The sequence below is a fragment of the Schistocerca cancellata genome, chromosome 8 (genome assembly GCF_023864275.1).
Source record: "Schistocerca cancellata isolate TAMUIC-IGC-003103 chromosome 8, iqSchCanc2.1, whole genome shotgun sequence".
Classification (NCBI taxonomy): Eukaryota; Metazoa; Arthropoda; class Insecta; order Orthoptera; family Acrididae; genus Schistocerca; species Schistocerca cancellata.
In genome coordinates, this window is record NC_064633.1 from 92,512,272 (window position 1) to 92,535,487 (window position 23,216).

General features: G+C 40.6%; 1 protein-coding gene across 1 annotated transcript in view; it reads left to right on the plus strand.

Annotated features, from left to right (window-relative positions):
• LOC126095125 (cyclic AMP-responsive element-binding protein 3-like protein 2) overlaps positions 1–23,216 on the plus strand; it is a 75,667-nt gene that overhangs the window by 44,271 nt on the left and 8,180 nt on the right. The window contains exons 4-5 of the mRNA XM_049909833.1: positions 6,946–7,117; positions 15,108–15,388. Coding sequence (XP_049765790.1) covers positions 6,946–7,117; positions 15,108–15,388 — 453 coding nt within the window. The remainder of the gene's footprint in view (positions 1–6,945; positions 7,118–15,107; positions 15,389–23,216) is intronic.

A 23,216-nucleotide genomic window follows, 5' to 3' on the forward strand; every position in this document is an offset into this window, starting at 1 on the left:
TTATGGAATTAAATAGCATCTAGGCTCATGGTAGTGTAGTTTAGTTAGCAACAAATTACAGTGTTTGCATCCCTTGCTAAGGCAATATATATCAATAGATCCTGAATAAAACTATTGCAAATGATGTTGTTGGGATGAAGTTCACATCTTGTAGTTCCAGAAATGAATACTAAAAAATATTAAACTGAAATCATTGCACAGGGAGCCTGTTACATTTAGGTGGATTGGAGCTTCACAAGCTAGCATTCGTACCTCATGCATAATAGTAAAGTAAAAAGTGCTTAAAATAAAAAGAGAGCAGATATTTAAATTAATGAAGTGAAACAGACTCATCTGATGGTGAAGGGAGTGAGAACGGTCTGAAAGGGATTTGTGGTGCACGTGGTGGGAAAGGAGTGCCTGAATGACCGGGCGTGAACCGGGTAAGGTAGTCTCTTGGTACTTGGTTGTAACTGCACTGAACGATTGCTGCACTCGCTTATTAATCCAGTGCTGATAGATGGAGGATGAACCAGGTGTCCAATATCAGCCTTCACTCAGAACCATGGAGTCTTCCGAGAAAGCATAGCCCAGAAAAGAGCTGTGGAAGATGTGGTGGAATACCTTTTACATACTGGACTGTGAGAAACTATGGTAAACTGGTTCCGAAAGTGAAATTTCACTGATGAAACAAACTCTGGTGAGCGGCGGTAGCCAAGGTCACAAGCCACATGGCATTGTGTGAGTTGAGCTGCCAAGAGAGCAGTTGGGAGATGTTGACTTGTTGAAGCAAGAGCAAAGACTGAGACTCGTGGCGGTTCAGGGTGCATGGCTTCCAGAAGGCATGGGTGTCAAATGTCTATCTGTGGCAGAAGTTTTCAGCCTGGGCACTAGACTAAGGTAATGATGCTGTAGGAATGTTTTGTTACCTAACTGACAAGTTTGATTACGAAATAGTGAAACAAGGCAAAGGGGCCACTGCTCAAGGAACAGGGTCCACAAATTGTTAAGAAACACACTTATTTAATGACTACACTACTATGAAAAATGTGACACGCTCAAAATTTACAAATGCTGATGTAAGTCACCCGCCAGTGTGATGGCACTAGACAAAGGCATGGTGCATTTGGAATAATGACACTGAGCAAAGTCACAAGCTTGCCTCAGAGAATCACCAGCATGACACCGATATTTCTCACCTCGAGGTGCAGAATTAATCATATATGGCAGAAGATACAGCACAAAACATTGATTTACACACCCAGCTGCACAATAAGCATAGAGATGACATGGATGTGTTGTGAAACTTCATGATAAGCATCTCCGCGTTGCTTGTCCATCACAGTGCAAGCACAGAACAGAAGCCAATGTTGATGCTGTGAAGAGAAGGTGAAGACTGAGAGTGAGGCTAGTTTGGCAGAAGCCTTGCTAGGGACTGAATTATTGTCCTGTACTGGTAGCCAACAACTAGAGTATGTAGGTATCTGGTCACATGGTAGGAAAAACAGCTTAGGACTGAAGTAAATGCATGAAGGAAGAAACAAGACAGCTATGCAGCAAAAGGCCGCCACAATATGCTAGCTAACAGGAGCTTTGCTGATTGCTGTGTTTGACGAGTGTGGCACATTGTCTGCACTATCAGTGGGAGTGAACAAAGGGAGTCACCAATATACCATTGGACATATCTGTGCTAGAATTATGCTAAACAAGTTTAATCAGTCTGAAAATATATGCCCTGAATCTCGGTGAAGACTATATAAATAATATTACAGAACTTATGAGAAAAGTATGAACAGTCTAGAAGACACTGTAATGAGTCATAGACTCAGATGGAGTGATTGCATTCAGCACATGAGTGATAACACATTTCCTTGTCAAATCCTGTATTGTGATCTCAGTACTGGCAGACGACATCATGGTGTCTCCCTATAAAGTGTCACAAGAACAAGCTAAAAAGGCTTTAAGAGCAAAAGCATAAATCCAAACACTTCAGGTGCACTGGCAGATAATTTGTAATTCTTTTTTCGAAAAATCATAGAAGAACTGAAGCTGGAGCTCAGCTAAAGCGGAAACTGTGACAGATACACCTAGGCCCATTGCCTATGATGTTGGCTAGTTTCAACAAGACTGTGAGTGCTGCAATTTCAAGAAGCATTTCAAAAGTGGTAGACCTTTCAGTTGGGACGATGACCTTTGCAGTCTGGTCCCTTCAACCCCCACAAACCAACCAGACCTTTCAGTTACTAGTATTAGTCTTCTATTTTCTTCATAGTCTGTATCACAGCAAGAAATTTACTAGCCCTGAAGTGCTCAAATTGATTGTGTAACCTCAGTGGTTTGCATGGTTGACTCTCTCCACAGTTCTGTACTAGGCCTGCCTGTGTTTATCAGAAACATGTTACTCATACAGCATGTAGCATATCGTACTCTGGTTATTTATTAGATGTGATGATATTGCTGTTATGTAAAACAAAATTTACACTTCTTGTTTCTTCCACTCATCCCTATTGTTACATGCACACTTTTCACGGACGATAGAAAAATGCTATTTGCATACAAACAACTTACTCTGACCATGACGAGTTGTGGTAACAACATTCTTTTTCCTACCACACATAACACAGTGACTCTTCCTTTTGTTTGAAGGCTCTTCTGGTTCTCAAGATTCTTCCAGTTTATAAGCTGTCAAAAATATTTTGAAGCATCAGAATGTGACATTTGTAATTAAAAGAGCTTTCATAAGTTGTTGAGACAATAGTTTCAAAAATATTCTTCTTGGTTTTCTTGGGTATTCTTCATTGGACTGAAATCATATTTGGCCACTGATACCTGTGATATTTAGTAAAGCAAAGCGTTCAGCCATTGTTACCCCAGCTGTTACTCAAGCCATAGGGTATTTACAGCACATCTAGTTGACTGTATCAAATCCTCCCTTCGCCATGTTGTTGCTCATCACTATGTGAGGTTTGTTAGTTTCCTCATCAACTGTGCCTTCATTGTGCATGGAGCTTAACAGAGTAGCACCTCTTCTACCCCGGCCACCCTCTTTAGGAGCCCACCAGATATACCCTGCTATGTGAGTACATAATACACGAGCGGAGATGCAGAGGCGGATTTCTGTGGGGTGATGGGGAGCTAATGAGACATAATACAGTCATTTATTAGCAAGAGTTTTACATTCACTTTTTTTTCTTCCTGGCACTGCCTAGTAGCGACAGTACCTGATACCGTGCTGCACGAAGGTGCAGAGTAGCACTACAGTGCTCTGTGAGGAATTTGCAGACGCAGGCTCTCATTGTCACGGGTCAGTGCTGCGGCCCTGTCGTAGGAGTGTGCAACAGCCAGTATGAGTGTGCGGCAGCCAGTATGTTGCTACAGCCAGCATGGTTGTGGATGCCTGTTGGAGCCTTCACACTCCCATTGAGTAAAGCACCACTTAGGCTTGGCCCCAGAAATCTGCCTGCCCCTGATGTCAGTTGTCAAGATGGCATTTACGTGGAGGACCCAACAGCGACACAAAGGGTGGCTCGAGAGGCAGTAGGACACAGCTGGTAAGCCAGTATTTGTACTGCACAGGAGTGGCAGCACAGGAACCCTGCTCCCAAGCCCAGCAGCTCACAAATTGGTTCTTCTCTGAAAGATCAGCACTGCCCTCACCTTCATTCAGTCACCATTGTAACGAGCGGGAGTGCACCTCACAAATACAAGTTTCCTCCACAGCCAAATGGCTGTAGACTCATAGCAGTGGACTTTGAGGTGACGGTGGTTGTAGACACTTGAAAGTATTCATCATGGCATCCTGCAACTAGTAGAGCTGACCTTCCATCAGTATATGTGATGCAGATGGAATTGCCTAACTCTGAGAGTAAGTGGAAGGAAGGCTAGGCTTTTATAGCAGTCAGTGACGTGATTCTCCCCATATGGGTGACCAAATGTGCTCCCGTTTTCTGAGCCTTTCAGCACTTGGAGTTCCTAAATGTATCCTCATTATAGAGGATTGTTGCATCTGCTCTGCATTGTTGTCTAAGTGCTGACTCGGGTTCCTGGCGTTATTTCTCGTACACTGTGGGGCAGTAAGCTCCCTGTCTGTTTCACTTCCGTTCTTCTGAGTTTGACATAGGTTACGCCACTGTTGTGTACCCACTTAGCATCATCCCAGCTGGTTCCAACAAAATTTTATTTCTTCACTGAATTACTATGTGACACCATTGTGATATTTCTCTGGTATCCAAACAGTGAAGACACGGTGTTCCTGGATTTCAGAGTTCCAATGCAAGTTGTATGTTTCTGCAAAAGTGAGACTGCCAGTGGATAACTGGTATACCAATTATCAAAAGTAAGATTCCAATTCGATCCATTCAGAGTTTCTGCCAGTCAATGTACAGTGTCATAAGGCTTATTTGACACCTTTTAAGGGCCATCTGGTTGTGTCCCACAGTATAACTCAACTGATGCTGTAGAGAGTGTTGTAGCATTGCATGTTGTTGTTGTTATGGTCTTCAGTCCTGAGACTGGTTTGATGCAGCTCTCCATGCTACTCTATCCTGTGCAAGCTTCTTCATCTCCCAGTACCTACTGCAACCTACATCCTTCTGAATCTGCTTAGTCTATTCATCTCTTGGTCTCCCCCTACGATTTTTACCCTCCATGCTGCCCTCCAATACTAAATTGGTGATCCCTTGATGCCTCAGAACATGTCCTACCAACCGATCCCTTCTTCTGGTCAAATGGTGCCACAAACTTCTCTTCTCCCCAATCCTATTCAATACTTCCTCATTAGTTATGTGATCTACCCATCTAATCTTCAGCATTCTTCTGTAGCACCACATTTCGAAAGCTTCTATTCTCTTCTTGTCCAAACTATTTACCGTCCATGTTTCACTTCCATACATGGCTACACTCCATACAAATACTTTCAGAAATGACTTCCTGACACTTAAATCTATACTCGATGTTAACAAATTTCTCTTCTTCAGAAACGCTTTCCTTGCCATTGCCAGTCTACATTTTATATCCTCTCTACTTCGACCATCATCAGTTATTTTGCTCCCCAAATAGCAAAACTCCTTTACTACTTTAAGTGTCTTATTTCCTAATCTAATACCCTCAACATCACCCGACTTAATTCGGCTACATTCCATTATCCTCGTTTTGTTTTTGTTGATGTTCATCTTATATCCTCCCTTCAAGACACCACCCATTCCGTTCAACTGCTCTTCCACGTCCTTTGCTGTCTCTGACAGAATTACAATGTCATTGGCGAACCTCAACGTTTTTATTTCTTCTCCATGGATTTTAATACCTACTCCGAATTTTTCTTTTGTTTCCTTTACTGCTTGCTCAATATACAGATTGAATAACATCGGGGAGAGGCTACAACCCTGTCTTACTCCCTTCTTAACCACTGCTTCCCTTTCATGTCCCTCGACTCTTATAACTGCCATCTGGTTTCTGTACAAATTGTAAATAGCCTTTCGCTCCCTGTATTTTACCCCTGCCACCTTTAGAATTTGAAAGAGAGTATTCCAGTCAACATTGTCAAAAGCTTTCTCTAAGTCTACAAATGCTAGAAACGTAGGTTTGCCTTTCCTTAATCTTTCTTCTAAGATAAGTCGTAAGGTCAGTATTGCCTCACGTGTTCCAGTATTTCTACGGAATCCAAACTGATCTTCCCCGAGGTCGGCTTCTACTAGTTTTTCCATTCGTCTGTAAAGAATTCACGTTAGTATTTTGCAGCTGTGGCTTGTTAAACTGATTGTTCAGTAATTTGCACATCTGTCAACACCTGCTTTCTTTGGGATTGGAATTATTATATTCTTCTTGAAGTCTGAGGGTATTTCGCCTGTCTCGTACATCTTGCTCACCAGATGGTAGAGTTTTGTCAGGACTGGCTCTTCCAAGGCCGTCAGTAGTTCCAATGGAATGTTGTCTACTCCGGGGGCCTTGTTTCGACTCAGGTCTTTCAGTGCTCTGTCAAACTCTTCACGCAGTATCGTATCTCCCATTTCATCTTCATCTACATCCCCTTCCATTTCCATAATATTGTCCTCAAGTGCATCGCCCTTGTATAGACCCTCTATATACTCCTTCCACCTTTCTGCTTTCCCTTCTTTGCTTAGAACTGGGTTTCCATCTGAGCTCTTGATGTTCATACAAGTGGTTCTCTTATCTCCAAAGGTCTCTTTAATTTTCCTGTAGGCAGTATCTATCTTACCCCTAGTGAGATAAGCCTCTACATCCTTACATTTGTCCTCTACCCATCCCTGCTTAGCCATTTTGCACTTCCTGTCGATCTCATTTTTGAGACGTTTGTATTCCCTTTTGCCTGCTTCATTTATTGCGTTTTTATATATTCTCCTTTCATCAATTAAATTCAATATTTCTTCTGTTACCCAAGGATTTCTACTAGTCCTCGTCTTTTTACCTACTTGATCCTCTGCTGCCTTCACTACTGGTAAACAATTTCAAGATGATGTTTGCTGGTTTGTTCAGTATATCTTGAACAAATGAACATTGCCTTCTGAAAGGTGTCAGCATCTCATATGTGGTTATAAACTCTCCCAAACTATAGTTTTCCTCACAATTTGTGAATTTTTTTTTAAAAATATGACCTCATTGCAGCTAATTTATCTTTCTCACTCGCTTTGTTTGCTTGTCATCCACATAACTATTACTGCAAAGAGCAGCTTGTCAGCTATTGGAGAACTGTGTACCCTCGCCCGACTGACACCAGCACTTTGTGATAACAGTTTTAAATGTTCATCAGATGTTAGGTGAAGCCGCACCTTATTAACCATCTGCTCTTCACAGTATTAGTCACGTCGATGTCTTTAGCAATTTTAACTCTGGATGTTGTCAGTAGTGGAATATCACCTTCTGAAGAGTTATTCTGCCCCTTGTAATTGTGTAATTATTTGATCTTTTTTATCTGCCATTATATTAATTGACACCAAATGTATATTTCAGCTGAGGAGAAACGCCTATTGCAGAAAGAGGGAGTGAATTTGCCAACACATTATCCATTAACCAAGTACGAAGAGCGCGAACTGAAGAGAATTAGGCGCAAAATAAGGAATAAAATCTCAGCGCAGGATTCACGAAAAAGGAAGAAAGAGTATATTGATGGATTAGAAGACAGGTAATGAATGCAATAAACTCTTTTGAATTTTTCTTAAAGTTATAATGTTCAAGTTGGAAATTCCAGATTGGAAAGAACAATGAAGGCATGATAAATGAGGACTAACAAACACTCACCAGTTGATGAATGGGTCATAGACACATTTCATGGAAGAGGCACTAAGTGGCAGACAGGATTATTGGAAAAGGACTGCTAGGCATTATTAGTTATCAGGTTAAGTTATTCATCAATCATATAAAACAAAACACACACTCATTTGCAATTGCATAACTTGCACAGACATCAGTACTGTTGTCTGTGGGTACCAAGGCCCATCTGTGACTGGACCTCAGATGATCAGTGATCTTTGTTGGGGTGGATAGAGGGGTACAGAAGAGGCATTGGCTGTGGAGGGGGAGGTGGATAGCAAGGCAGGGGTAGGAGAAGGCTAGTGCTGCATGTCAGAGTGTGCAGGGATGTGGTAGTGACACAATAATGGTCTGCCAGGTGCAGCATTCAGGAGGTTGTGCTGGGGGGTTGGGAGGAGGGAGGAGAGATTGAGGAATGGGGAGGGGGGGACAAAGGGGAGAGGAGGGAAGTAGAGAAGTAGAAAGGACTATGCAGGTGCACTGGTGGGATAGAAGGCACGTGTGGGAGTGGGAGCAGCGAAGGGGATGATATACAGGTGGAGGATGGGGACTTGTGAAAGTTGTGGCCAGGGGGTTTGTGGGAGCAAAGGATATGTTGCAGGAAGAGTTCACACCTGCACAATTCAGAAAAGCTGATGTTGCTTGGGAATCTAGATGGCACAGGCTGTGGTGCAGTCATTGAAGGCGAGCAGATTGTGCTGTGCGGCATCCTCAGCAACAGAATAGTCCAGCTGTCTTTTTGCCACAGTTTGGCAGTGGCCATTTAGGCAGACAGACACATGCTAACTGACGTACATACGTAAAATGTGCCACAGTAGTTGCAGCTAAATTGACAGATTGCATGGCTGCTTTCACAGATTGCCCTGTCTTTGATAGTGTAGAAGATGTCTGTGACAGAACTGGAGAAGATGGTTGTGGAAGGATGTATGGGACAGGTCTTGCATGTAGATCTATAGCAGGGATATGAACCATGGGGCAAGGGGTTGGGAGCAAGACAAGGATATTGCATAGGTTGCGTGGGCAGCAGAATACCTTTGTGGTTTTGTGTGTGTGTGTGTGTGCGTGTGCGTGCGTGCGTGCGTGCGTGCGTGTATGTGTGCCCACTTTCTCAGATGGGCTCCTCTTAACCTGGGGCATGGGTGGCATTCCCTAGTCTCTCCTTTTCCTACCCGAGGAACAAACGTTAGTTTATATGTGTCTATTGGCAGTTCTGACATTTCCTGTGAAATAAGCACTGGTCAGAAATTTTGTCCCATAATTTTGTAATTCTTTTGATAGAATTTTCCTTTTGATACGGTTATCTGTGTTTTTAACTTTTGGATAGATGCTATTAGAATTTCATGTAGTAAGTTTAAAGTACAGCAATTGTCAGTTCATAAGTTGGTTTAAAAAATGAGAGTGCATTAATAGGCGTGATTCTCTTTAAAGTGTCTATATTTGAGAAAATAATGTGTATGAGTAAAAAATTGAATGATTATAATACTGAAATATCCATCTCAAACCTTGAAAATTAAAGTATACTTTATTTCTGTTATGGGAAGCGGAGTATGTAAAGTTACGGACCTCTTTTTGGGCCTCATAAGTCTTGTTAATGTTAGTCTTCACAATCTCCTTTAGCTAATTACTTGAACAGATGGTTTTGTAGTGAATAATAGCTTAACATCACAACACAGTCAAGTTCACTTATTTCTTTAATTTTCATTTATTGCTTTAAAGCTACGATGAGGTTTGCAGTTAGTAATTTTGACAGTTAATATATTACAGGTCAGCACTTCACATAATGTGTGAGTGGTTTAGCAGAATTTTAAAAGTGGCAACACTGACAGCTAACACAGGAACTCAACACTGTAACTGTTCACCCAAGATTTTCTGCCATCAAAGTTTGTGTAATGAGTGGTGACTGACTGTACTGACTGTAGCCTTGTATACGATATCTGTATCAAGACACGTGTGGTGTAGAACTGACAACACACTAAAATGCAAGGCCATTATGCTTATTAATATAAAAGATAACCAAAGTGAAAAATACAAAAGCAAATTATACACTAATGTGAAATTGATTAACTATAAGCAGTATGATTTAAAAAAAAAAAATGACAAAATTGTGAAATGGATATTTTAATGTGCACTGGGATTTCCAAGGCCTGCCAAGAATTTCCTGGAAATTTAAATTTTCTAATTTGGATATTTCATAAACTAACATGTTATTATGGGGAAACTATACACTTTTGGAAACAGAAAAAATAGGACAACTAAACTTTAATAGTAGAATTTTGACAGTTTCACATTTTAAGATTGAACTTTCTGGAATGTGGTACTTTAAAAAGTATAAAACGGAAAAGTAAAATATTCCTTAGAAAAATAGATATGAGTGCATGTAAACAGAATTTTGAAGATCACGTAGCTTTTGTGGGCTGTAAATTTAAAATATTTTTAAAGAAAATGTTTCTTCGGAAACTGATTATAGTCTTATAATTGAAAGTCTTAAAACTATGAAGTTGGGTGTAACACAAGTGTGGAGAAGAATTAACAGTTTTAGGTAATCATGGTGTGTGCATTATATGTATAATAGAGAACAGAAATGAAAAGATACACTAGTGTTTACCGAGTGTGGTGGTGTATGCAATGTAACATGACAGAAAAAGGTGCCTATGATCACTGGAGACAATGCCACAGGTTCCCCCAAAGCTGTAACATGGCACTTGCGTCCCATATTAATCCACATAAATCCCCTTGATGGATGTTTAAACCTCTGAAAAATGCCATGAAAGTAAATAAATACATTGCAACTGCTAACAATAAACTTATTATTTATTTGATTTTAATAACAAGTCATAGTGAAGCCTAACAAAAAATTTTTGCTTTTAAAGTCATCTTTTTCTGTAATATTACCTCTAAGTTCATTTCTCTTCTGTAGCCCTTGTACATATTCCTTCCATCTCCCAGCTTTCCCTTCTTTAGCTAATATCAGTCTGCCATCTGTGCTCTTGGTATTCATATAGCTATGTCTTTTTTCTCCAAAGGTCTCTTTAATCCTCCTAGAGGAAGCAACAGTCTTTCCCCATGCCATATATGCTTCTACACTATGCCTTTGCCCTCAAATCATTTCTGCTTAGCTATTTTATACTTTTTGTCAGTTTCATCTTTCAAATGTTTATGGTTTCGTTTGCCTGCTTCATTTTTATATTTTCTCCTTCCATCAATTAAATTCGGTGTCTCGCGTGCTATCCAAGGAATTCTGCTGTGCCTTGTTTTTGGCCTATTTAATCCTGTGTTGTCAGTTCATAACCAATAAATTATGGTCAGTGTCCACATCTGCCCCTGAAAATGTGAGTTTAAAAACCTGGTTGAAATATCTGTCTTACTATCTGAAACCTCCCTGTGTCTTCAGGCCTCTTCCACATACACAAACTTCTTTCATGACTCTTAAACTGTGCAAAATTGGCTGTAAAAAAATGGCTTCACCACTTGCATTGTGCAACAAAGAGGATCAGTGAGCTCATGTGCTGGTAACACATTGTCAGCTAGCAATACATAGGCCCAATGCCTTGTTATATAGAACTGATTTTAAGTAGATGAGGCTATTTAAAAAGGGTTACCCACATATTATGAGATAACTGGGATTTGAGTGCCCTTCAAATGGTGTCTTGAATGGAATATTCAGTGATAACACGAGATACTACTGATAAGCAAATGAGGGTCCATTGATGACTTTGTAAGCTCTACAGATTTTTCATGGTTCTGTATTTCAGATCATTTAAGCAATGCTGTTTTTCTGTAAGACCAATGCAAGATATTTATCACAGGAACTGACAGCAGAGCACACTATGGGCCATAATTTACTGGAATGTTACAGAAATGAAGAAGACTGCCTTTTAAAAATAAGTCACAGTAGACGAAAAATCTAGAATCCAGATGCCAGAGAATTGTGTGAAAACACTCATTACTGCCAACAAAAAATAAATTCGAGGGACAGTCTTTCATAGCTAATGTGATTCTAAGAGGGTTTGTGGATATGAAAGGGCTGGAAGATTACTTGGAATGCTGCATGACATAGTGAAGTGCTGATCACGTAGCAGAACACAGTAATTCTCACCAAAAAGTAAAACATAATCTTGCAGAAGGTATTATTGTTTTATTATAATGCATACCTGCAAGTTTTTAAAACTGTTAACTGTTTTGATTTAAAAGTCCTGAAATGCCTTATATTCAGCCCAGATCCTGCCCAGCCCTGCTCGATTGTTATATCTTCAGACCACCACAAGAGGCTTTACTTGATTGTCAGTTATTCAATCCGAACTGAGGTGTGGAAAGTTATACTACAGCAAGGTAGACTATAACAGCACAGAGATTCTGGCATGCATTCCGTCTATTGGGATAGTGTTACTAAGGAAGCAGGTGAAATTAAGTTAGCGAGTAACCTTACAGATAAAGATGAAGGTTTTTGTTAAAATTCTGCATGGAATCTTGCTTTGTATTGTCAAAAAACAGAGGGACTGAGTTAATGCTACCTGACTTGTTGCTTACTAATTTTCACTGTCGGTAAAAATTCTGACGTTGTTCATCTTTGGTTGTTTGAAGGCTTTGATGTTTAGTGTGTGTGTGTGTGTGTGTGTGTGTGTGTGTGTGTGTGTGTGTGTGTGTGTGTGCCCGCACGCGTTTGAGTGTGGGTGGGTGTGTGCATGCATTTGATCTTTCTGGAATTGCTCTGCAAACTGAGTTTTTAATGCCCTTGCACATGACATGCTTGCTGCAATTTTGCCTTGAAAGTGACATTGTGCAGCTGTCAAAAGAAAAGTGATTGTCAATGATGCCACTCAGCTGCATTCCTGTAATTGCTCTCACCCAAAAGAAACTCTTTCAATTAAATATTTTCAGTGCTGAAATGAAAACGGTGTTATCTAGTTGGAGCTTTTTGACCTCATTCCAGTGACAGTGGGGTGGGAGCAGGAGAGGTGGGATTTGTACAGGATGCCGTACAAGAATTTGTAAAATTTATGCTTTCTGATTAAATTTTAGAGATATCTGCTCACATGTTAGTTTTAGCAGCTTGATTGTCATTTTCAATTTGCAGCATCTGTATTTAATAATTAATTACGTCTGTAAATCAGTTAAATATAAAGAAGCTGAAAAGCACCTTTTAATTGCAATCCAAACCAACAGGGTGAGTATGAAAATGCAGGACTTTTTTTTAGTTGCTTAGTGATAAACTGTCCTGCTATCGTCAGAATTATGGTATGCTTAAAATTTGACTATGGTACACAAACATAAAAGTAAAATTCCATGCTGCCCATGTTGCTATAGTTCAATTCTTTTATCTTGGCGGCTCGCGCATGCCCGCCCAGACGCGGGAGATTGCTGCGTCGCCAGTTGCACACGACGCACGCGCCAATAGAAGCAGCGCCATAGTATAGCATAGTTCGCAAGCTTACGTTTGGGGGGGGGGGGGGCTGAGTGCGCATTTCATGAAGTAAAGCCACCACGGCCGCATTAACCCTTTCACTGCTACAAAGACGTGCTCCCTGCATTCCGCGCTGTGCGCGATTTTGTCACTGCACTGCTCGCCTGTACAGACACATCGTGTTCCGACTGCTTTGACACTCTTCTCAATCGATGCCACAACAACTATTTGGCCCAAAAATTAGATTTTTACACATCTTCTTGACTGGTACCTTCCCTCCATAAATGACTTAATTTTGTTTTGATGTTCAACGCAGTTATTATGCAGCATTAAATATAGTAAACCATTGCACGAAATTTTGAAGAGTTTGCAGAGGTAAAAGTCCATAGAGTATACTTTCCGTATGGTCGATTTTAGTTGCCGCAATGTTGAGAATGAAATGAGGACAAGATACCTAAATTTCATATAAAATTTACTGTATAACAATAGCTTATTTAAGTACCACATAGGTGTCGTATGTAATATTGAGAAATATTCCGTCTTTCGCGACTGTAACAAAAGTTTTATTTACACTGAGCACGTTTGGCTTTATTTTAAAGCACTTCAATCAATCAAAAGGAAGTAGACAAAATACATTAAACAAAACTGTGGACTTACAAAAACATTAGGACTTGAATACACCGTCTATCAGTGAAGTGCTCTGAGCTATGTCAAATATAATTTTTTTGCTAAAACACTGACCTGCCAACACAAACGTTGAATATTGTGTTACCGCAGCACAAAACTACGAAAGGTGACTTGGCAATGGAGGAGACAAAATACTGTCCACTGAAGATGCTTCAAAAGAGAGAAATGCGTCTGGTCTAAATAAGCCCCTTATTACAGTTGCAGAAGAGGAATATATTTCCGTACCATTGGTAAAACTGCGACTGTGGAACAAAAACAAGAAAGAGAACATGAGTACCATTGTGTATGTGCCATACCTTTCCTTGATTGAAGTGCTTTAAAATAAAGCCAAACGCATCCGGTGTAAATAATACTTTTATTACAGTCGCGAAAGATGGAATATTTCTCAATATTACATACGACACCTATGTCGTACTTATTAAATGAGATATTGTTATACAGTAAATTTTATATGAAATTTAGGTATCTTGTCCACATTTCATTCTCAACATTGTGGCAACTAAAATCGACCATACGGAAAGTATACGCTATGGATGGACTTCTACCTCTGCAAACTCTTCAAAATTTCATGCAATGGTTCACTGCATTTAATGCTGCATAATAACTGCGTTGAACATCGAAACAAAATTAAGTCATTTATGGGGGGAAGGTATCAGTCAAGAAGACGTGTAAAAATCAGATTTTTGGGCCAAATAGTTTTTGTGAACTCGAATGATAAGTGTGTCAAAGCAGTAGGAACACCATGTGTCTGCACAGGCGAGCAGTGCAATGATGACAAAATCGCAGACAGCGCGGAATGCGGCGAGCACGTGTCTGCAGCAGTGAAAGGGTTAATGAAGAGACAAAGCAGTAGAAATTTCAAAAAATTGCATTCAAACGAATATAATTCGTGAAGTAAGGCACTTCGATATTGTTTTTAAATAATGAAAATATTAAACATCGCACAAGGTTTGAACTCATAACCTTTCGGGTAGCAGCCCAACACCTTAACCGTTACGCTAACGCACCTCGTCTGACTATGTAACGCCATTAGGATTATAGCACGTCGCGCAAAATACTGACGAATACTGTTGGTATGACTATGAATTAACTCACGCTTCGTCGAAGTACAATAGGAAATAAACAATTACCGCTGTTCTTTATTGCGAAAAAGCGGTTCGTGAGAGTGATACAAACACCTTTCCTTGCTATCGCCTGAATTAGGAGTCTTATTGCTTGTTTGGTTTAATTAATTAATATAATATGAAGCAATTGGTATAAAGAATGTTTTTTCCAAACTTTATGTAAAAGAATGTCTGCTATCAAGACATTGCTTTTGTTCTATTACTTTATTTATGACTGAACGTTTCTAAAACTGAAGACACTTGTCCATGCTCTACACTTCAGTCGAGATGTGGCAACGTCGTTCTCTGTTCATTGGCTGACTGTGTTTTGTGACGTCAGATGCGCAGAACGAACCTAAACTCGGCCGCCAACATAAATGACGTGCACTTTAGCAGAACACTTCTCTGTATATATCCTCATGAAATATTAGTGTATATAGATGAACAGCAGATAATTTTGTTCCAGCCATGATTTTTGCTATTGGCACCTGGAAAATACTAAGCTTTACAAAGAAAAAAAAATAAGAAATGTTATTATTTGAATAATAAACAGTAACACTGATGCAATGAAAAGATGACACATTTTGAGCTTATAATTATATTTCAAACTTATGAATTTCATAAAAACAGCAGAAGCATTTATTACAGAATTGACTTTTTTTTTTTTAAAGGGTGAAAGCGTGCACAGAGGAGAATATAGAGCTTGTAAAGAAAATTAAGATATTACAGTCTCAGAATCAATCTCTGACAACTCAACTAAGGAGGCTTCAAGCGCTGGTGACTCGCAGCTCTGTAAAAACAGTGCAGCCTGCCACTTGCCTGATGGTGCTAATGATGTCAATGGCACTTATAATGGCACCCAGCCTGCGACTTGGACAACGGTCCATGGCGGATGATGGGTCTGAAGATACTACAGGCTTGTCTTCTGACATTGGAGCATCACCTGCATCAGGTAGGATTCAATTTATGTTATTTTCCTTGCATGATTGTCATTCCTTTTGCTGTGCAATTTTCTAACCATGAAATACACCCAGTTCAAAGAATATTTTTAAAATCACAGCTTTATGGTGCTTGTATAACTGTGGGCATGTCCAGGATGTGTAAAGTTGACATTTTGTTCACTGCATGTAATGTAGTGGCTGGGCTGCTTCCTTTGTGCACAAAAACTTATCACTGTCATTCACTATAGTTATGGCTTCCTATTGGCTTCAGTGTCGAGTTATCAGAGCAAGTCTTTCTTTTTAAAAAAATGGAAAGCAAGAAAGGATTGTCATTAAGAATTTGACTGTAAGGAGGTACCTGCACTTGAGAGATGAAGGGATAGATCATAATTCAGACACTGAAGAAGGACAAATGAGTGTTTTAATTTGTGACAGATTAGTATAATCAGACAGGAAGAAGGTGATTTGTCTAGGAAATGCATTAGGAGTAAGAAAATTCTGTTCGTGCAGATATTTAATATTTGAACCCCAAGGAGCAACCTCTCCTTTTTCATGAAGAACGTCAGTACCCTCTTACAAAACTGCTTCACCTGACGCTTCTCAGGTCAGTATGCTGCTTTGTTGGACATTGGTCTCCATTATCCATAAAAACTGTTCATTATCGTATGCACTGACCACCAACAATAACTCCATTTAGATAGATTTTGCTCAGTTCCGGTGAAAAAAATCTCTCCACTAAAATCTTATACAGTGGAAGCAAATATGTTGATAACTTGGCTGGGATCTTACAAGCAGGGAGTATTTTGCACAGCAAATCCAGAACCATTTCCCATACAGTTTTCCCCATGAACAACAACTCATCACCACTGTAAACTGGCTACCCACCAGAATACATCTTCTCTATGGTCTGAGTACCTCTCATTGTGCCTCAGTGTAGTGAATTTTCCACCAAAACCCTGTCTCCAGCTAGTGCTATCTTGTGCCCATCCAACCAACATTCTCTTAGTGCATCCATATATATATTTCCTGTTATCAGTCCTGCAAATCACGAATCATTCTTATGTGGAGAACTCAAACACAAGACAGATCTCACATACCCATCTACCACCTCTGACTGTAGCTGGGCCATAAATGTTTACTAGCTTGTAGAAGGTAGGGTCTAAGGCAGCCATCTCATTGACAGATATACTACAGTTGCTGTGCGGTATTACGTGTTGCTATGACAGGTAACAAGCTGTGTACCTGCTTGAAAGGCTGCTACCAAACTATGGCCAACTGCAAACTCTCACCACCTGTTGCTGAAGATGCACTACACTACAACATTGAAAACTTCAGCAGAAATTTCAGTACCTGTATCATTTGTAATGTCCCTCAAGCTCCAGTTCACGTGAATTGCAAATCTCCAATCTCATCCTCCTCTTCCAACTACTTTGTTCTTTTCCTAATCCCTTGGCACCACTTCTTTTCCCTCTCACTCTCTCTGAACATTTTCTGGCTCATACCTCATTCCTCTGCAATCTTCACATTGCAATTTCCAACAGTCATTGAGGGCCATCTGCCTCCCCATTTCCTCCCTCACTTTTTCTCTCTTTGCCTCAGATCTGTCCCCACCCCCACCCCTACCTGTGACCACAGTCGGAGAAGCTCCAAAGCCAGTGATGTGTTTGGATGTTGTATGTGTTCCTATGCACCAGCCTGCATTCATCTGTGAGTGAGCCATTGGTTGTTCTTGTTTCTTCTTCATTAATTAGAATACCAAAAGTTCAAACAATGTGGGAGAGAAAAATAGAAAGAAAATTGATTCAAAGAAGAAATAATGATATGGGACTAAGTACAAATACTGAATAGGTGGTTGGAGCTTGTTGGAGAGGGACTGACAGTGAGAGATCAGTCACAGGGGTCTGAGAGATGTAAGGTAGAGATGCACCAAACCAATGGAATCTTTAATTACCCAGTCATGTTTAGGAAGGTATAAAAAGAATGGCATTGGTGGCCTATTAAGTGGGCAGCAGTTTTGGAAGTTGGATTTTGGATTTCTGCTGCTGAATTAGGGAATCGTTGTTAGCAAATATCATCCAATGTTTCTCACCACCATACAATGTCACAAGAAAGCTTCCCCTGCTTCAGAATTTGATATGTTGTACACTTGCCTGTTTGAAAATAAAGTCAGATAACGAAGGGTTGTACCATAAAAGATTGGAGCTTTCTTTTTCCCTTGTCAAAAGGGGGTTGAAGTAGTGTTACAAGTAAGTACTGCACATATGGAAAAAAATATCATGCTAATTGAAATTGCATGACATTGAAGAGTACAGAACTTTGGGGGAGTTACTCCATTTTGAACAGCGGTCCAAGCTGTGATGGAGAATGGTATGAGGAGTGTACAAACCACTTTGAATCTTCCAAGAACATAACTGACCTGATCACCCCAAGCTGAAATGAACATTCCATTGACGGGGGGGCAAGGGGCTTCTCAGGTTGATAAATGTCGACCATCAGAGGCGTGTACCACTATTCTTTTAAAAGTTTTGTAAAACTGAAGCTGTGTATCCTAGTAAGTATTCGTGTGAAATATGTTTAACCAGTGTAAAATGAAAGAAATTTACTGTTCTGTAAGAAAGGTCCAAGTTCTTTCTGGCATCAGACATTGGATGCGGGGAAGGGGTTGGATTATTTTTTAAAAAAGAAAATTGTGTCAAATTTTGCAGTTTTTTGGTTTCCTTCAAATTAGCACAAGGTTCCCAAGGTTGAAAACTTAGATTTTACTCTAAAGACCACCTACATACAACACACTAGAAATTCAGAAAAATCAGATCTTTTATGAGGCACTCTTCTGTTTTGAGTACTCATTGACTGCCCTATATTGATTCCTGGTGACAGTATCACAATGATAAAGTAATCAGAGAATAATAATGAATGGTGCTTGCCTTTGATCTGATACTTAATGTAGATTATTTATTCTTTTTATTTATCTGCAACATGCTCCTTTACAGTATTTGTAATACTGCATGTAGGTAGGTGGTGTGTAGAATGAAGTGGAGTGTAATGTTTGTACTGTATGAAGCTGATGAGAATCAGAGAAGGGAGAGTGTGAAACCTGGTGCTGGCACGTAGCCAACTCCTCACAAATAGCGTAACATGCCCATCCAGCGAATGGTTCACCATCAGCAGTGTCAGATACCCCACTTTATGAGACACTGCGGTGAGGTATTGTATGTAAACTGGGACATTGGCTCAAAGTCTGGCGATCAGGAGCTTTACACCAGCACGTGTCCTCCCCGTGCCAGTCAAATACTGGCAGTGAAAATTTTTTCCACCACCAGGATTCTAACTTAACCCCAGATTGAGCACCACCTCACAAGCATGGTTTAGCAACCTCAGCCAAGGAGGTGGATTACTTAATATAGTATAGATTACTTAATATAGTAGAGTAGTATATTCAGTAACACAAGTACAATAGTTTATTGGGTCTTATAACAAGATTTTTATTCCCAACATTTAGTGAACACAGTATATAGGAAAACGTGAGTGAATGATATAAGTTAATACTTGAGTGATATCTCTGGATACACATAGTAACAAAGAATTAACAACATTAATGGTTATGCAAATACCAAATAACAAGGTATTACACCCCTCTAACTTGGAACACACTCTTTGCTTGCTGTGACCTCACCCAGTCACAAACCCCGGACTCCTGCACTTGACTTACCTCACACCAGCCCCTCATCATCAGTGCACTGTGACTGGCTGTGGCCACTCTGTGACCCTGGTGGTGTGCTTGCATCACACTAGAAATTCCACTATGTGCACTTGTCACTACAGTGTCCCCCTGCCCCCCAGTGTTAACAGTATTGTTGGTTGAATCACATGTGGCAACCCAACCATGTAAGAACTTGATTGGTTTTGCCCCTTGAAGTGTTACCAGCATCATTGCTCGACAGCAGTTGTGATGCACCTGCACTGGGACACAGAGTGGAGTGCAGGGTTGGTGTGTCCATGTTGAATTGTATAGGTGCTTTGCCCCATTTGGTATAGGTGGTGTAGTAAATGGGCTTTAGTCTGTTGACTGAAATTGCAGCTGGAATTCCTTCAGTATGTAACTTAAATTGCTTGTAACCTGTGCTGAGCATGTTGTAAGACCCATTATAAAGTGGCTGTAAAGGTTTGTGGAAGGCATCATGTCGAACAAAAACCCGCCTGCATTTTGACAGCTCACTGAAAACAAATGGATGACAAGACTGCTATACCCTCATATGCACAGTGTTGTGTTGAATGAAAACCAGCTTGCCTTTGACAACTCACCGAAAAGAAGTGGATGATGAGATGTCCTCATAGCTGCCAGATGCAATTGCCATATTTGCGACTATAGCTTAGTAATGAAGCCTGATGATTTGATAATTTCACTAGGAATACTGCCGAAGAATTGGCCCAGTGGGCAGATTATTTGCCTGTGTACCATCTCAGCTACCATGGCCCTTAATCCTCCTTTACAGATGCCTGGCTGCCCTGTAGAATGATGGGTAGGGTTTCTGTCCAGCACTGTGAATTGTGACAATATAATGACACCTTCACATATTGATGAAATCGTTACACCAGTCCATTTTCTGCTGGGTAGTACGCTGTGGTTCTAATCCTCTTTGTGCCCCATAGTGTGGTGTGAGCTTTGAACGTATATGAGTCAAACTGTCTGACATGATCTGTAGTGGTTCATAAAAGCACTCAGAAATGAGTGATCCACCTGTGGAAAAAGGTTGTAGTTACTGTCTCAGCTGTGATATCTGCCAGGGGGAAAACCTTTGGCTGGTGTGTAAATCTATCAGCTGCAGTAAGACAGTATGCAAACTCTTGCTTGGTGGCAGTGATCCTATTATATCCAGACATATGTGTTCAAAATGTTGATTAGGCAGTAGAAATTTACCAAGTGGTGCAAGAACGTGCCGAGTAATTTTATTGCACTGACAGGTGGTGCATTGATGTACACAAGTCTTGAAGTCTGCACTTAAATGTGGCTACACAAAAGCTCATTTGACCAATTTGGTAGTGTTGCTGTTGCAGTTAATGTAATGAAGTGTTGGCTAGTTTCCAGAAACCAGTTATCACAAAAGGGCATACTCTTGACATTGACACGTCTCAGTATATCCATACATTTGTTGTCAGTAGCTGGATGTGCCATAATTGTAGACCGGAAGGTTGTGTTAAAATCTCTCGTAAGTCTAGGTCGAATCGTTGTGCTGTTGTGAATGCTTTGTAATCCAAGGAGCTTAAGGTTGCATTAAAATCTCTTGTAAGTCCAGATTTGAGTTGTGCTTTCGCAAGAGCTTTGTAATCCATGGAGCTTGCAATCTCCTGGATGCGAGATAGGGCATTGGCCAGCACATCCCTTTCCCTGTGAATGTATACATACAATGTTGGTTGTGAATTGCCCATTGTAATCTAATTAACGGAACTGGCATGGTGAAGCTTTGTCAAGCCTTTGTTGAAATGACAGGTTTGTGGTCATAACCAGGGTGAATTGTTGCACGTCAAGCATGTGTCAAAACTTTTTAATGGTAGCATACGCTGCATATACTTCAGTCATTTGTGGACCAGTTTTGCTGTGCCAGAGAATGCTAACAGCTGCCAACATTGATTCATCTGCTGTTGCAACACTGTACCCACTGCTGTCCCGGAAGTGTCAACCGTGAGGGCAGGAGGTGCTTGCAGAACTGGATATGTCAACAGTTCGACATCTGCAATAATTGATTTTAGTTTAGCAACAGCTGATAGTGCTTAGTCAGTCCACTCTACTTTGTCACTGTATTTATGCGTCCCTTATAGGAACTTGTTTAGTGGTGCTGCTAAGAGTCCATGGTTTAAAATCAAGTAAAAATAATAATTCGTGACTCCCAGAAACCGACATAACTCACATATTATTTCTGGCTGTGGATAATTGACTATTGCCTTAACCCTCTCCTGTGGATGCCATGTTCCATGGTCATTAATGGTGTGGCCTAGAAACTGCACATCTGTTGCTCCGAAAACACACTTCACTGGATTAATTAGCAAAATGTGTGCACAAAGACAGCCGAAAGGCTTATGTGAATGTTGTAGATGTTCTACCCCTGACATTATTAACAAATCGTCAATGTAAACAAAGCAGAATTCAAAGTCACAAGTCAATTCGTTTATAAATCTTGGAGAAGTTTATGCATCATTACATGGACCAAATGACATCCCGATGAGTTCAAAAAGTCCAAATGGTGCACACATGGTTGTTTTGGGATTGTATTCTGGTACAACCGGTATTTGGTAGAATGCACACTCCAGATGTGTCATAGAGAAGACACATTTACCATGCACATTATGTGTGACGTCCTCAATCTGCAACAAAGGGTATCGGTCAGATGTAGTCCGTTAAGTTGAGAATAGTCACTGCAGGGACACCATGCATTAGTTTTCTTTGGCACTGTATGGTCTGGCCAGCTGCTACTAGATAGTAGGCAGATTCCCTGTGCCAATATGATGGCAAACTCTTACTTTACTGCTGTGAACTTTTGGGGTTTCCAATGTCATGGTCGTGCATGACTCTGCAGGCCTAGCATTGTCAATATGTGGTGCACTGTATTATGTTGCACTGGTGCAAATATGGGTGACTGTCACATAATTTCTGGAAACTGCCTAAGTAATCTAATACATTGCAAATCTCCTGTTATCATTTGTACTCCAGCACATTTAATGACAAAATAGGCCCTGGCTGCATGGGCTGATTGTCATGTCCAGAAGACGGCAGAGTTCAAGATCTGGGAGCAGCCCGAAAAAAGACAAGAAGTCTGCTCCTAGTATTGGATGCTATGAATTGCCATTCAAATCTATGCTGAAGACCCAGGTTGAGGGCTAAACATCACCTTTCCCTAAGACTGAATAGTGGAAGCATTGGCACAAGCAGGTGATAATCATCATGACTGCAGCAAGGCAGGAGGATGACAAGGTAAACGGATGTGTCTTCTCCACCAAGAATGATTGCCTCTCCGGCAGAGACAGTCGCCATCATTACCGACTTCCCAGTGCATTTTACACAGTGAGTTGCACTTTCTTGCCTCTTTGCCAAACAGTCTACGAGACCAGTATAATTTTGTAGCTGAAGGTGAGCGACAACAATAGTGTCGTCGCCAGCTGTTATTCACCTGCAAAGCTGCAACATGTATAATAAGTTCTGCCAGATGTGCTTGAAACATTGTAAATGTCACTGTAGTGGCATTATCTGGTTCTGGGCTGACAGCCACCACACTTGCAAATGGATACCTTTCCACAATGCAGTCAGCATGTCCAGTCCTCTCACACACTCTGTGAATGTCTTTTGTGCATCTGATGGCAGATGCAACAACCACATGATTTTCAAACCATCATTGTTGAGTGTGCTGTTCGCCAATGTCCATAAACAATGTACTAATTGTGATGGTGTGCATTCACGTAGGTCTTCTGTCCGCAGCAACTTCACTAATCTCTTAGTTTCAGGCTGTGGTATGCACTCGATCAGTGCATTTTTAAGAGCTGTATAAAGTTCTGTTGTTGATGGCATGGCTAGAATATCCTGCACTTCAGTGGCCATTTCTTTGTTTAGTGCTGCAAGAAGGAAACTATACTTGGACTTGGCAGCAATAACATGTGCCAGCACAAACTGGCTCTCCAGCTGCATGAACCAAAGCACCATATTTCATTGCTAGAGTGGAGATGGCTTTTGCAATGCAGCTCACTGTCATGCTCACTGTCATGTCATCTGCGGTTGTTGATGCTGCCGCTGGTGAAGTCTAGTATTTTATGTAAATCAAGTAGGAAGTATGTGGTGTGGCTGTTACATGT